This window comes from Carcharodon carcharias, chromosome 14 (assembly GCF_017639515.1).
Source record: "Carcharodon carcharias isolate sCarCar2 chromosome 14, sCarCar2.pri, whole genome shotgun sequence".
NCBI classification, from domain to species: domain Eukaryota; kingdom Metazoa; phylum Chordata; class Chondrichthyes; order Lamniformes; family Lamnidae; genus Carcharodon; species Carcharodon carcharias.
This window is the reverse complement of record NC_054480.1, coordinates 8,078,516-8,092,757: the sequence shown is the minus strand read 5'-3', so window position 1 is coordinate 8,092,757 and position 14,242 is coordinate 8,078,516. Positions and strand designations below refer to the sequence as shown.

Sequence of the window (14,242 nt, the reverse complement as noted above, 5' to 3'; positions counted from 1 at the left end):
TTTATTTAAACAAGTGTCACATGAGCCGGGACATGTTTGCGAAGTTAGGAAAATGTATTTACTTATTTAATAAAAGCTTTAGGAAATCTCATCCTGCCCGTGGATGAGGTTTCCTGAAGATTGCGAAGATTGCCTGGGCTCTGCGCCCGCCCACCAACCTTAAGGTTCTTAACAAGCGTAAGTACTTTTCTAATGGCCTTAATAGGTCATTGACAGTTCGGCAGGCGCGCAGCCTCCTCCAGCCTGTACCCGCCAAACGTAATATCGAGATGACGCGCGATGACATCGGGACGCACGCCCAACATCGTCACACATCATTTTACCCATCGGCGTGTCGGACCCGCCTCCTCACACTGACGGCAAAATTCTGCCCCAAGTGTTTTTAAAATGCAATGAGGGTTTCTGCCTCTTGCACCCTTTCAGGCAGTGAGTTCCAGTTTCTGCTGCCCTCTGGGTGAAAATATGACTACTCAACCCTTTCCACTAATCCTTCCACCAATTATTTTAAATTTATGCCCCCTTGGCTATTGAGCTCTCTGCAAATGGGAATAGCTCCTTCCTACCCACTATCTCAGCCCTTTGTAATGTTATACACCTTGATTACATCTTCCCTCAGCCTCCTGTGTTCCAAAGAAAACAAACCCAGCCTGTGCAATCTTTCCTCATCCCTAAAATCCTCCGTTCCTGCAACATCTTCATACATTTCTTCTGTACTCTCTCTAGTGTGATCTCATCCTTCCTGTAATGCGGTGACCAGAACTCTTTGCAGTACCCTGGCTGCAGTCTAACTACTGTTTTATACAATTCTAGCATAACCTTCCTCCTGCTATACTCTAGGTCTCCCCTATGCCGCTTTGACCTCCTTATCTACCTGCCCTGCTACCTTTAGGGATCAGCAGACATTCACGCCAGGGTCTCTATGTTCCTCTGTGTTTTTCAGAATCCTACCATCCATCCATAATTAGCTGTAGTCCTCAAGGGACCTTACAAGTGGCTATAGCTTGAGGGTCACCACTGTATCAAGTATGGCACTGACCAAGAATCTTTCCCACTCTTACTGCCAGCCACGGGCATGTTGGAAGGATTAGCAGGTTGATTGTCAATCTCTTTGGCCACATCATGAACAACAAGCCATGGAGTGCGACTTTGAACTGCTGGTTCAAAGGCAGTGTCATTGCACCACAAGAACCCCATTCACCAGAATCCTACCATTTATTGTGCATTCCCTTGCCTTGTTTGTCCTCAACAAATACATTTTTGCTTAATAAATGTTTAATTCCCCAGGCATCCTTCAGTTTTGCAGTCATAAAGTTCGCAACAAATTGTTTCTTTTTAAAAATGAAATTCATTTGCTAGGTATGTGTTTTAAAATGACTGCATGTAATTCAATCCATGTACTGTGCACACAGTGAGATGAAGAGATATCCTGAGGAAATAACCAACCTCTGGAAGAGTGTCATCGTAGCTGCATGTGTTGGGATGTTGTATGGGGGCATTCCCGCTGCCAAACATGCTAAAATTCGTTACATCGAACAGAGTCAAGCTGAGGTGTACAAAAATCGCTTGGAGGCTGTGGTGAGTTTGTTGGGTTTGAAACTAAGTTATGCAAGAAATCAGGAGGTTACTTTTATTTTGGAAGGAGTTGTCCTGGTGAGGAGAGGAGGGGCATGGATAGCAGCAGAAAATAGCTTCAGTGCATTTGTGATGCTTATTTTCCGCTGTGATATTCGGTGGAGCTCGGGCAGGAAGTGAATAGAAGTGGGAGGATCTGTCAGTCACAGGCTGCATGCCAACATTCCTTTCGGAAAACGATGATTCCTTGATCCTCCCAGATGGGGAGCAGAGAGTGAGTGAGCGAGACCTTCCTGAGCCTATCACACCTCTCTGAGAAAGCCACCTGCTTACTTCCTTGCCCTTTTCCTACATTTTTCCCAAATATTTATTTATTTTCCTTTTATTAGGCATTGTGGATTCTGTTTCCACCACTGCAATGGGACTAAGAAACCTCTGCATTTTGTAACAGAATAAATCTCCTATCTCTCTGTGAGCTACATTCTATCTTAACTCACAGGCTGTCTTGTCTAAGCTTTCCCTCCTGCTCACAAATCCTTTAATATCCCTTTTTCACAGTATCAATTCTCTTTCAATAGAACTAATATGCCTTGCTTCAATAATGGACAATTTCACATCCTAATCATCCTCCTAAGCTCCTCATTAATTATTTTTGTGATTATCACAGTATGCACACACGGTGGATGTAATTTCCACATGATCAAGTAGAGAAAAGTATCATAGTTGTATGAAGACATTTCTCCAGATGGCGTGTGAATTCCTGTTGGATTATGCTTGGGCGAATCCCATCCTTCAACACCTGTCTCAGCCACTCAGCATCATTATTCTCCTTTTCCTCCCTCCCATTCCTCCTCCAATGGAGGCTGCAGGCAAGAATGCCTCTTAGCGCCTCTCCTCTTTGCCATGATGAAAGAACTGTGCTATCAAACACCAGTGCCAGCCAAGCATTCATGGACTTGGAACTGATGAACCCTGAGCACGAAATAACAGATGAGATCCTGCTCTAGGGGAACAAAAAGAAATCACCGTTCCATTCCCAATGACTTCCAAACAATTAGAGTCAGGCCAAATCTCGTGATGCAAGGTGAACTATTCCCAACGTGGAGGAATTCACCCTCACTAAGGATGTCCCCACATATGTCTGAGAGTCTGACTCCTTTGGGGGTCACACTTAGGCTTCAGGTTTATAGGGGGAATTGTAACCCCTAACTCACTCACCTTTAAGGAAGAAACGTTTCCTCCAAAGCCCCTCTACCCATCCTGACCAGCGTACAAGCAGATGGGACAATCGACCTTATTTAATTCCTGGGGAGGGCAAACAGTAAAAATGAATGTATTCCCTTCATCACTCTGGCATATATATCAATAGAAAAAGCATCAGATGATCTCAAATATAAGTTGGGATAAAAAGACGGGTACCCTGCCTTTAAGATCTATGAATCTGATCCTCCACTCTAAACCTTGCCATTTTGGATACATTTCCTTTCACTATATTTTTTTTTCCTCCACAGAGTGCTAATCCACAAGGATCTGTATCTGCCACCCATCTGACCAGCCTCTTAATCTGCTGTGTATCCTCTTATTCCAGACAGTTTGCCAGATGCCATCATTTGATATCTCCAGCAGTTTTTCATATCAGTTCATTTGTGCCTACGCCAAATCACTTATATAAATGGAAAGGGAATCCCAGCACCAATCCCCGTGAGATACACACACACACTTGCACCTCCCCAAACCAAAGAAAAATTAATTTTTTAATCAATTTTCACTGATTTTTCTTTTCTGCTAACCCTCTCTCTACCTATAACTGCACTCCGTTTAAATACATTGATGCAGTTACTGCTGGTAGATTCCAAACCTGGCACGAAGATCTGTTTATGAAAACAATCGAGATATTTATAGATATACTATATTACACCACTGAAAGTTACTATTTCAAGCCTATTCGGATCATGAGAATATCACAGGTCCAACACTGATGACTTACTGAGCAGTAATGCATTGAATAATCTTAGACAGCAATTCTGTAGTTTTCACTCAATTCAGAGAGCAGTATAATTATTATTTAACCTCCAGAAGTTTTCCTTGTGTTTATTTATTTACAAAGGTTTGGGAGAGCCTACAGTAGCTCACGTTACACTTGGTCTGTTAGACTGACGTATTGGCTGAAGGGCACTTACTTTTGCTACTCCCATTCTTCCAAGTGCTGGGCCCTAGCAGAGCAGACACTATGATTGCAGTTCAGTGAGCCGCTCACAATAGGGTGAGGAATCCAGTAATCTGCGTGAGTGTAATGGGAATATGCCTGTTTTGTAACATTACACTGGGTAACAGGATGCAAAGATTTTCCTTTACTTAAGATTGATTTGAAAAAGAATAACTGTTAGTTACACTTCCCGTCATTCTAGTCCTGTCTGTGGTATAGGTCCCAATATGACCCTGGGTTTCAGAAAGACAATACCACAAGGGCAAAATGATTACAACTTTAGCAAATGATCTCACGCGATGTGTAAGCAAGTTAGTTTAGAATACAGTTGTGCTGTGGGAACCCGGGGGATTTTTCTTTTGTGGGTGGGACACTGACTAGTGTAACCTATGTGACTGAGCACCTTTGATACCCTGTGTTATCGCTGTTTTTGTTTTGTCTAATAGAGGTCAGCACAAGATGCTGCAGTCCGGGGCTTCATCCGTTATGGGTGGCGATGGAGCTGGAGAGTCACTGCATTTGTGGCAATATTCAAGTAAGCGAAATATTAAGTAAATATTCTAGTTTTTAAAGGTGGCTGTAGTGTACAGGGACAACAAGCTGTTATGATCAGTATGGATTAAAATTGCTTTTGTATTTCTTACTTGCAAACAAAACATGCCTAATAAGGGAAGGAATTATGTTTACATAACATCCTTAACAGCCTCAGAATATCCCAAAGCACACTACAGCCAGTGAAGAGCTCTAGAAATGAAGTCACTGTTGCAGTGTAGGAATCACAGCAACCCATTTGCAGGCAGCAAAGTCCTATAAACAGCAATGAGTTACATAATCATATTGACAAACAGAAAACGCTGGAAAAGCCCAGCAGCATCTGTGGTGAGAGAAACAGAGTTAACGTTTTGAGTCGTTTGAAGTCACCCTTCTTCAGAGCGGTCATACAGACTTGAAACGTTAACTGTTTCACTCTCCACAGATGCTGCTGGGTTTTTCCAGCGTCTTCTGTTTTTGTTTCAGATTTCCTTCATCCACAGTATTTTGCTTTTAACATAATCAGATTGTCTTGACTTAGTGTCGTTTGGTTGAATGGTAAATATTGGGCCGGACACCGTGTTCATTTTCAAGTAATGTCATTTACGTCTATCTGAAGGCCTTTGTAAAATGTCTCATCCAAAAGATGGCACCTCTGACAGTAAGTACTCTCTCAGTACTGCAGTTAAGTGTCAGCTTGGGTTAACTGCTCAAGTCTCTACAGTTCACTTTGAATTCATGAGTTTGTGGCTCAGGGGAGTGCTATCACTACTAGGCTGACAGTGATCACAGTGCCTTTAACTTCATTTCTAGAGTTCTTCACTGGCTGTAATGTGCTTTGGGATATTCTGAGGTTGTTAAGGATGTTATGTAAACATAATTCTGGAAATATTTTAGAGATGACCTGCACTTGTTAAATGTATTTGCCTTGTGTTGGTTAACCTCCCAATGTGCACCTGTAGTGTGTTCTCTCTTTGCTTGGGGGAGGCTGTGTGGGGCACTCACTATAATGTGATATAGATCTTTGGATCGGCCTGTGGGCCAATCAAGATGAAACAGCTACTGGTTACGGAATCTGCAGTGGTAGCCAGTGTTTTTTTCCATGGTTCAGGCAACACCAGGCCAGTCGAAAGTGCTAATTCTTATCGCATTAATGGGCTATTCTTGTAACCACTGTAATATGAGTAAGGGGATAGATCAGAGAACTAAATTGTTGGTCTCCATGCAGCTAAAAATAAGTTGGAAAGTCAACATGTCCTAGAGGGTGGTAAATAGCATTGCATGTGTTTTTTAAAAATGTTCTTCTAAGTTCTGACAGTCCTGGCGTCACTGTTCTCAAGAGAATAACTAGATAAACAAGTAATCTCGGTGAGCTCAAATGACCTCATAAACTGTGTTCGCTGGCAGCCTGTTATTAAACTTTAATCTGCTCTTCGCTAGTTTCAGACAAGGCCACTTCCCTTAGGCCGTCAGTGCAATAGGATTAGAAGGCTCAGTGCTCTTTAATTTCACCTGGTTATTTCAGCCAAATGATTAGGTCAAGTATTAATACCTTGCGACTTGATTAGCGAAAGAATTGGCTTTGAGATCCTGTTTGCAGCCAATCCCGGATCATATTTCAATGATTTTGGGTCCCAGCTCTCAAACGGAAATCAGGTCTGCGGAGACACAAAGAATAAGTTAAGATTAGACTCTAAATGTATAAGCAGTAAAGTGAAGTATGAGGTCAAGGATGCTGTAATGAAGAAGATTTAGTCACATATAATTCTGGTAATTGAAGCATGCTTGAGAAGCTGTATCTGTGCTTAGGGCATACAATTATCATGGGATATGATTGCAACATTGATTTTCTAGATGGGGGGGGAATCACAGATGTGTTTGCACAGATTTTATTTATTTTATTAACTTACTGTTGTTTTTTTCAAACAGTACAGTTAGCACAGGTCTGTCTGTGTATCATGATCAGGATTTGCTGAAGCACTACTCTGCAGCTGGAGGTGAGAGTGTACTTAGAAGCTATCCTGTAAAAAAAATTGCTAAGATACCCTACTTAGAAGTATTCAAACCCTGGGAGTGCACATATATTTTTTATACAGCACAGGAACAGGTCATTCAGTCCAGCTGGTCCGTGCTGGCGTTTACACTCCACGTGATCCTCCTCCCGTTTCTCTTCATCTCGCCCTATCAGAATAACCTATTCCTTTCTCCCTTACGTACGCATCAAATTTCCCCAAAAATGCCTCAATTGCTCTATGTGGTAGCGAGTTCAATATTCTAACTTCTCTGGGCAAAGACGTTTTTCCTGATTTTTTTTTAAACTGCATTTATAAGTGACTTTCTTGTATCTGTGGCCCCCTAGTTCTGCTGTCACCCACAAATGGAAATGTCTTGTGTGTTATCTACCTTCCTCTCTGTTCATTAACTGGCTTTCACCCCACTCCCGGAAAGAGTCGACCCAACTGGGAGTCCTTCGTACGTGTGGCTGGACAGTGAGTTCCAGTGGAGTATCCAACCATGGGAGTATCACAACTCATACCTGATAATTTCCTCTACACATGTCCTACCACAGACACCCACACATGTTCCTAAAGAAACTAGGATCAGTTAGTTGACTGCATTTTTTCAAATTGGCTGATAATTTAAAACAGACTTCCCACCCCTGCCCCCCATCGCCACTGACACCAACTGTTCTATTTCATAAAGCCAGATAGGGAATGATGGAACTGGACCCTCATCCTTATAAATTGTATAAACATTTATTTACGGAGATACACGTCACAAACTTGCACCTCCTAATGCAATCGCCACAGTTCTAGTCTATTTCTATCTGTAGGAACACAAATGAACCCCCGGTTTATGCATGCAATTAAACACACAATTAGTATACAATTAACACCAATTGGCTAATTCAATGCAGTTTGTGAATTGAACCTAGCTCCCTCTTGTCAGTGTGGCTCAGCTGTACACTCTTGTTCCAAACTGAGCTACCAAGGAGTTCACTTGTAATGCCCTGTTTGATATTGAGACTTTGGTTCTCGTAAGTGAAGGGTCTGAATCCAGTAGGCAGAGCAGAACAAACACGTTTATGAAAGCAGTGTTCGTTTACACTACATGAGCACTTAAATAAAGATCGCAATTATGTTTTATCTGTTGAAACTATCTGCGTGCTGATTTGTCCTTGTGAGCTAATGTGAAAAGATCCTTGCATTTTTAGCAATCACAGGAGGATTATTCCGGATGAATCTTGGACTGGGTGGATTCTTAGCAGGCACAACCATTGGTGCACTAATGGGGTGAGTTCATAAACATTTATGCAAGGTAATTGAAGGTTAATTACTTTTGAAGTTATTGTGTAATAACATTTAATTTTTGTGTTTTAAGAATACATAGTTCCTCATTATAAGCCTTGTGTTTACAAACATTAGAAACTGGAGGAGACCATTCAACTGCTCGAATCCGTTCTATCATTCAATTAAATCAGGCTGATTTATATCTCAACTCCAGTTACCTGCCTCTGATTCCTCGATACCCTTGCTTAATAAAACCTATCAACCTCAGTCTTGCAAATCTCAATTGACACCAGGAATCTATAACCTTTTAGCGGGGATGGTTCCATATTTCCACAAATCTTTTTGTGGGAAAAGTCCTTCCTAATTTCACTCCTATGAAGTAAGAGCAGAAAGTAGGCCTTTCAGCTCTTCGAGCCTGCTCCACCATTCAATAAGATCATGGATGATCTGTTTGTCTTTCAAATTCCAGATTCCCGTCTACCCTCGGTAACCTTGATTCCCTTGCCCAACAAGGATTTATCTACCTCCCCTTTAAAAATATTCAGTGACCCCGCCTCCACCACCTTCTGAGGCAGAAAGTGCCCAGCATTAGATGTGATTCTGCGATTGGACAACATTTGCCAAATAATCCTCAGTAAGAATTACACTGACAACCAGTTTACAGTTGTCAGTCAGGCTCTCAGTGTGGTGTATTTGCGTGTACTGGAAGCCACACATATTAATACACAGGGTCTTGTTCTTTGCAGACAGAACATGTATACACATTGCACCTGTTTCAGCTAAACAAAATAAGTGACAGCCATTCGCTGACTCATTCCTCAGGGCAATGCCTTGACCAATCAGGGTCAAGCTGCCTGGTTTAAATTTCAAATGATGCTTTGCAGTTAACTGCCAGTCACAATCACTAGTGCATTCTCCATGACATGCCTCTACCAATCAGAGCCCACCTGCTAACCAATCAGCACTCTCTTCACATACAGTATAAATTGTTGTATTCCCCTTATATTGGTATTCTTGCGAAGTGTCCTGATGAGTGCAAGATGAAAAGCTTCAACATGTCTCTTTTTACAGCAACACTTTTGTGACTCATGCACTAGAACACCTAGATTCCTTTGCACCTTGGAATTCTGCTGTTGTTCTCAGTTTAAGTAATACTCTGCTTTTTATTCTTCCCTGTCAAAGTGAACAACTTTACATTTTCCCACATTATACGCCATCCGCCAGACTTTTGTCCATTCACTCAACCTATCTGTATCCGTCTGCAACCTCCTTATGTCCTCTTCACAGCATAATTTCCTACCTATCTTTATGTCATCTGCAAATTTAGCTACCATGCCTTCACTCCCCTCATCTAAGTCATTGATATAAATAGTAAAATGCTGAGACCCCTGTGGGACGCCACTCATTACACCCTGACAATCAGAAAAAGACCCATTTATGCATGCTCTTGTTTCTGCCGGCCAGCCAATCTTCTACCCATGCTAATATGTTACCCCCTACACCATGAGCTTTTATTTTCTGCAATAACCTTTGACATGGCACCTTATCAAATGCCTTCTGGAAATCCAAGTACAGGCTCCCCTTTATCCACAGCACATGTTATTCCTTCAATCCAATAAATTGGTTAAACATGATTCCACTTTCATAAAACCAAGCTGACTCTTCCCGATCACCTTGGGTTTTTCTAAGTGCCCAACCATAACCTCTTTAATGATCGAGTCTAACAACGTCCCCATGACAGACATCAGGCTAACTGGCCTATAGTTTCCTGTTTTCTGCCCCTCTCCCTCCCCTGAATAGAGGGGTTATATTTGCTACTTTCCAGTCTGATGGAACCTTTCCAGAATCTAGGGAATTTTGGAAAATTAACGCCACCTCTTTTAAGATCCTAGGATGAAGACCATCAGGACCTGGGGACTTGTCAGCCCACAGCTCCGTCAGTTTGCTCAATAACACTTCCCTAGTGATTGTAATTTCATCAAATTCCCCTTTCCCTTCCACCTCCTGATTTAAGCTGTTACTGGAAGGTTTTCATAAGCAGCCAAGCTCTAACTTTAAGACTGTGTCTCCTTGAAGAAAATAGCAGAATTCAAGTAGCGATTAAAAAAATTCCAAAAATTGTTGCTGAATTCACATAGACATAAGTGTCAGCCAGGTTGTAGGTTCAAGTCTCACTCCAGAAACTTGAGTTCAATACCTAGGCTGACCACTGCAGTGTTGAAGGAGTGCTGCACTGTCAGAGGTGCCGTATTTCAGGTGAGACGTTAAACTGAGGTTCTGCCTGCCCCCTCAGGTGAACACAGAAGATTGCATAGCAGTGTTTTAAAGAAGAGCAGGAGAGTACTCCAGTATTTCTGGCAAATATTTGTCCCTCACCCAGAATCATTCAAATGGATTATCTGGTCATGTATTTCATTGCTGTTTGTCGTATATGGAGCTTGCTGTATAGAAATTAGCTACCTATAATTCCTAGATTACAACAGCGACTATACTTCCAAAGTGCTTCAATGCAACAAACTGCAGCAGAGAGCCAACAGGTTGCTGTTAGCTGCAGTTTTGCTTACTTGCCTTGTTCTGGAAGCCATGAGACCTACCGGGACACAGGGCTTTAGGATGGGAACTCTTTTAGTTCATTCATGGGATGTGGGCATTGCTGGCATTTATTGCCCATCCCTAATTGTCCTTCAGAAGGTGGTGGTGAGCTTGTTTCTTGAACCGTGTGGTGTAGGTACACCCAAGTGCTGTTAGGGAGGGAGTTCCAGGAATTTACAGCTTTTCCGAAGGCAGCAGCAACATAAAAATGTCTCGAGTGTTTCCGACTGGACTCTGTATTAACAAGTAACGTTTTCAACTAGATAATGCACAGTTGAAGGCACTTGCTTGAGATACTTTTTTTTCCTTGTTTGCCTCGTCGTCTGGGATGACAGTCACTGTGTCGTAAAAGGAGGGCTTGGTGGCTGCTGATAGTTATAATCCTGAACCAAACTCACCCCCCCACCCCCCCCAATATTTTGGTACGATCTGATTAGGGACCAGTAACTTTTTGTTTAAAGTAGACAAAGTTTGAGATTCTGGGTATTTACTAAGAGAACAAAGCCACAAGATCCCATGCCTTTTGAGCAAGCAAAATAAGCTTTACTATACAAGATCAGAAAAGTAAAACCATTCACAGTGGCCAGGATTTTCCGGCCCTGTTGGGGTGGGACCCGTGTGGGAGATTCAGCATCCCAGCCAAAAGTCCCATTGACTTTCAGCAGGACCAGATAATCCCGACAGCGGGCGGCTCTGGAAAATCCCCGCCCCATATCTATTTTATGCTCTAACTTTCAGAATCAACATGAGGTACATGTGAATTAACCAGCAAACTGTGGCCGAGCACACCACACTGCACAATTAATGGCAGATGCAACCTAGACTGGCCCCATGGATTTCACCGCGACCCACCCAGACATCAGTGTCCACTGTGAGTTACACAATCTCATTAAAACTGTCTTCCCCCCTCCCCCCCCACGAGGATTCTAGTCTTCGCCTTCAAAGCTCTAGCCTCTGAATTCCGTCCAAATGTCGCTCCGACTCAGACTGCCTCAATGACCACTCACCACTCACCTCCTGATGGTTTACTCTTCTCCTGAGACTGCTTCCACTGGCTTTCCAAAGCTGCACTCTGGCACCAACTCACAAGTACAACTCCAGCTCTTCAGCTACACCAAGCAGAACACCATTGCTCCAAAGGATTACCTTTGCCCCCATACCCTGCAGCACAGAACCACTAAACTTCTGCTCTCTTTTCATTTCTCCAGGGCTTCTCCTGAGCCCTCACTACTTGGAGCCTGCCAACAGCAGCAACCTTTTGTTGTCTGGAGCCTTTTTCTTTGTTCCTTTCCCCAGTGGCTTCTCCCCCACCTGTGGTCTCCCTCTCTGGATCCTCTCTCTCTCTCCCTGAGTCCTCTCCCTGTCTCCTCTCCTTGCGTTCCCTCCTCTGGGTTCCGTGACTCTACATGTTATGGAACCAAACCTGGGTTGTGTGACCAGGTTTTTGCGTGGTTTTTCTAAGCAGGCACATTGCTGATGTCCCCTTTAACTGAAGATGGGAAAAAAAGTGGAACAGAATATGTGCCACTTGTCAATGGCCACACTCTGTGCATGCCCAGAACTCTTTAGCCTGCTGGGAAATGGAGTCCTTGGCCTCCACCTGGAACCAGGTAAGTTCTGATTTCTTAAGAATACAGAGCTTTGCTTTTGCTACATTTGTAGTTCATTTTTTTTAAGATAAAAAGAGCTTGAAATTCAGCCACCAAGGAAAAGACAAAAGTCTTCAAACGATAACAAATTTAAAGACTGCATTTAGAGTAATGTCTCACTCCAAATTGGCGTTGATTTGGACTGTGGACCGTGGGTAACTTGTGCTGACAGCCGTATGTGAATCTCGCTGCTGGTTTGTGTTTCAGGGTTCCAGCTGGGGCATTGATCCTGGCAACGCAGAAAGTTGGCGGGGAGACCATCCGGGAAAGGAGACGTAGAGAGCGGCGAGAGATTTACGAACTTAGGTTGGAAGAATGGTATGAAGCAGTAATTCAGTGATCAGAAATAAATCACTGAAAATAGAATAGCTTAGAGGAATAATGTTTGAAAAATATCGTATAAGTTAATGGCTTTGACTTTTTGAACAGAAGAGTTCCACCTGAAATGTAATAACCTCTCTCTTTTCAAGTGCTGAGCAGACTGGTATACATTTCCTGTAGTTTCAGTATTGATAACCCATTTCAAGCCCATATAAATCACACAATGCCTCCCTTTAAATCTTCCTTTTATTAGCAGTTTCTTAATGCCATTAGGTTGGTTTTTATTGAGCGTTCTTGTGTTTATGTGTCAACTCTCCAGGAAAGCCAGACTCCAAGTGACAGAAGGTTTAATTGATGAAATTGCTGGCAAAGATTCAATGGAAAATGATTTGGAGAAATTGGAAGAGCTGTTGAACCAGCCCAGAAATTTAGAGCCATCGGTTGATCGAGCAAATCTGACTAAATTGGAGAATTAAGAAGGGAGTTTGCACGGATTGTACCAACTGCAAAAGACTTCTGAGAAATTATTGTATATGCCTGAGCCAGTTACGAAAATTAAATCCTTGACTGCTACTGAAGGACAGTGCAGCCAAGGTAAATTCCAGGGCTGGATTCATTGGAACTATGATACCCGGAATTTCTGGCTTTCGGTTTCACCAATGATTGTGAATGTACAGGACTATTTGCATATTCAGAATGTTCAGTGTGATTGTTTGTAATAATCCCTCTGACTGTGACGTTTTGAACAGTTGGAAAAGTATTTGCAAATGATGAATCTCTATGAAGTTTGCATCTTAGTTGCTTTAATAGTTTTAACCTGTGCCTACTCAGCTCTTGCTGACTTGGAGAGTGGAGTAAATTTGCAACTAAATCCTGCTCGGCACTGATTCATAGCTGATTACTCGGCAAGTGAACTTGGCTGAGTGTGGCTGGCAGTTCTCTCCACAAGAAATCAGCTAACCGTCTCTCAGGGCTACACCTCAACAGAATGACCAAGATTAGAATTTCACTTGATGATCCTTCTTGAACAAACACGCTGAAGTCTCCAATACCACCTGGGTGCTTATCTCGTATTTCGATAATTGGAGTTTAGTTTTTTGTTATATTTTTAGTACAGGTTAACATCTTGACATTAATTCTTGTCTGTGGCATTTTAAGCAATGATTATGATTTAATATAGCAACAGAGGAGTTTGTACTGTTAAACCAGTGTGCTGAACTAGAGTACAGTGTAAATAAAACACACAAGTTGGGCCACAGTAGCATGAATTTTTAAAACTTGTGTTGAAAACACATTCTGATCTTATAACAAAGTGTTATCGCTGGACTAGATATTGATATACAAATGATAAAAGCATTTTCTTGAAATCAGGTCAGTGAAAAGTAAATTCTGCTCTACCTACAGAATGTGGTTTGTGGTTACAATAATGTCTTTAATATTGTGCCATATTGCAGCAAACAAAGTTGTATGAGGCAGCAGATTAGGAAATGGTTTTGATTAATAAACCATTTTTTACATTTGAGAGTTGGAACATTACTCAAAATTAAGTTATTTGTACTGAGTGACGCAAATTTTTCACAAAAATGCTGCTTGGCAAAAAATAAAGAGCTAAACTTTTGACTAAATCATTTGGAAAAGAGCAGGTTATAGCATGGTGAAACCAACGAAATACAACATGTACCCAAACTTGAGCAAGGCACAGGATGGAAAAATCTACTTGCGTTCAAACCATTATACTTGAGCATTGAGTTGTTTTACATTGTATGCAAACTGGGGAGACAGTTTTAGGACAGGTACTCGTATGGGTGAACCTGGATGGGAATGGAAGTGCTGGGAGAAAGATGATAGAAGGAAGGAGAAGAGCCCCAGAAGGTTTGGTCAGGCAAAAGGCAGTCAGAGGGAGAGCTCTGAGCTCACCAGGATTGAAATCAGCTAACCCTGGTTGAAGAACAATCAGAAACAGTTTCTAAAGCAATTAAGAGGTTTGGTAGAGAGTATGGAGACCATGTGCCTATGGAGCATGGTGCTATCAGGAAGGTCAGTGAGAGTAGGAGTCAGGTGTTAATTCTCTTTGAATAAGT

General features: G+C 42.2%; 1 protein-coding gene across 4 annotated transcripts in view; it reads left to right on the top strand.

The window, feature by feature from the left end:
• The window catches only part of timmdc1 (translocase of inner mitochondrial membrane domain containing 1), a 58,014-nt gene extending 44,336 nt beyond the window's left edge, over positions 1-13,678 (top strand). For all 4 annotated transcript variants that reach the window (XM_041204117.1, XM_041204114.1, XM_041204115.1 and 1 more), the window contains 6 exons: positions 1,410-1,575; positions 4,225-4,313; positions 6,239-6,306; positions 7,524-7,602; positions 12,048-12,158; positions 12,481-13,678. In XM_041204117.1, the coding sequence (XP_041060051.1) occupies positions 1,410-1,575; positions 4,225-4,313; positions 6,239-6,306; positions 7,524-7,602; positions 12,048-12,158; positions 12,481-12,637 (670 nt within the window). In that variant the 3' untranslated portion in view covers positions 12,638-13,678. The remainder of the gene's footprint in view (positions 1-1,409; positions 1,576-4,224; positions 4,314-6,238; positions 6,307-7,523; positions 7,603-12,047; positions 12,159-12,480) is intronic.
• Positions 13,679-14,242: the final 564 nt, after the last annotated feature.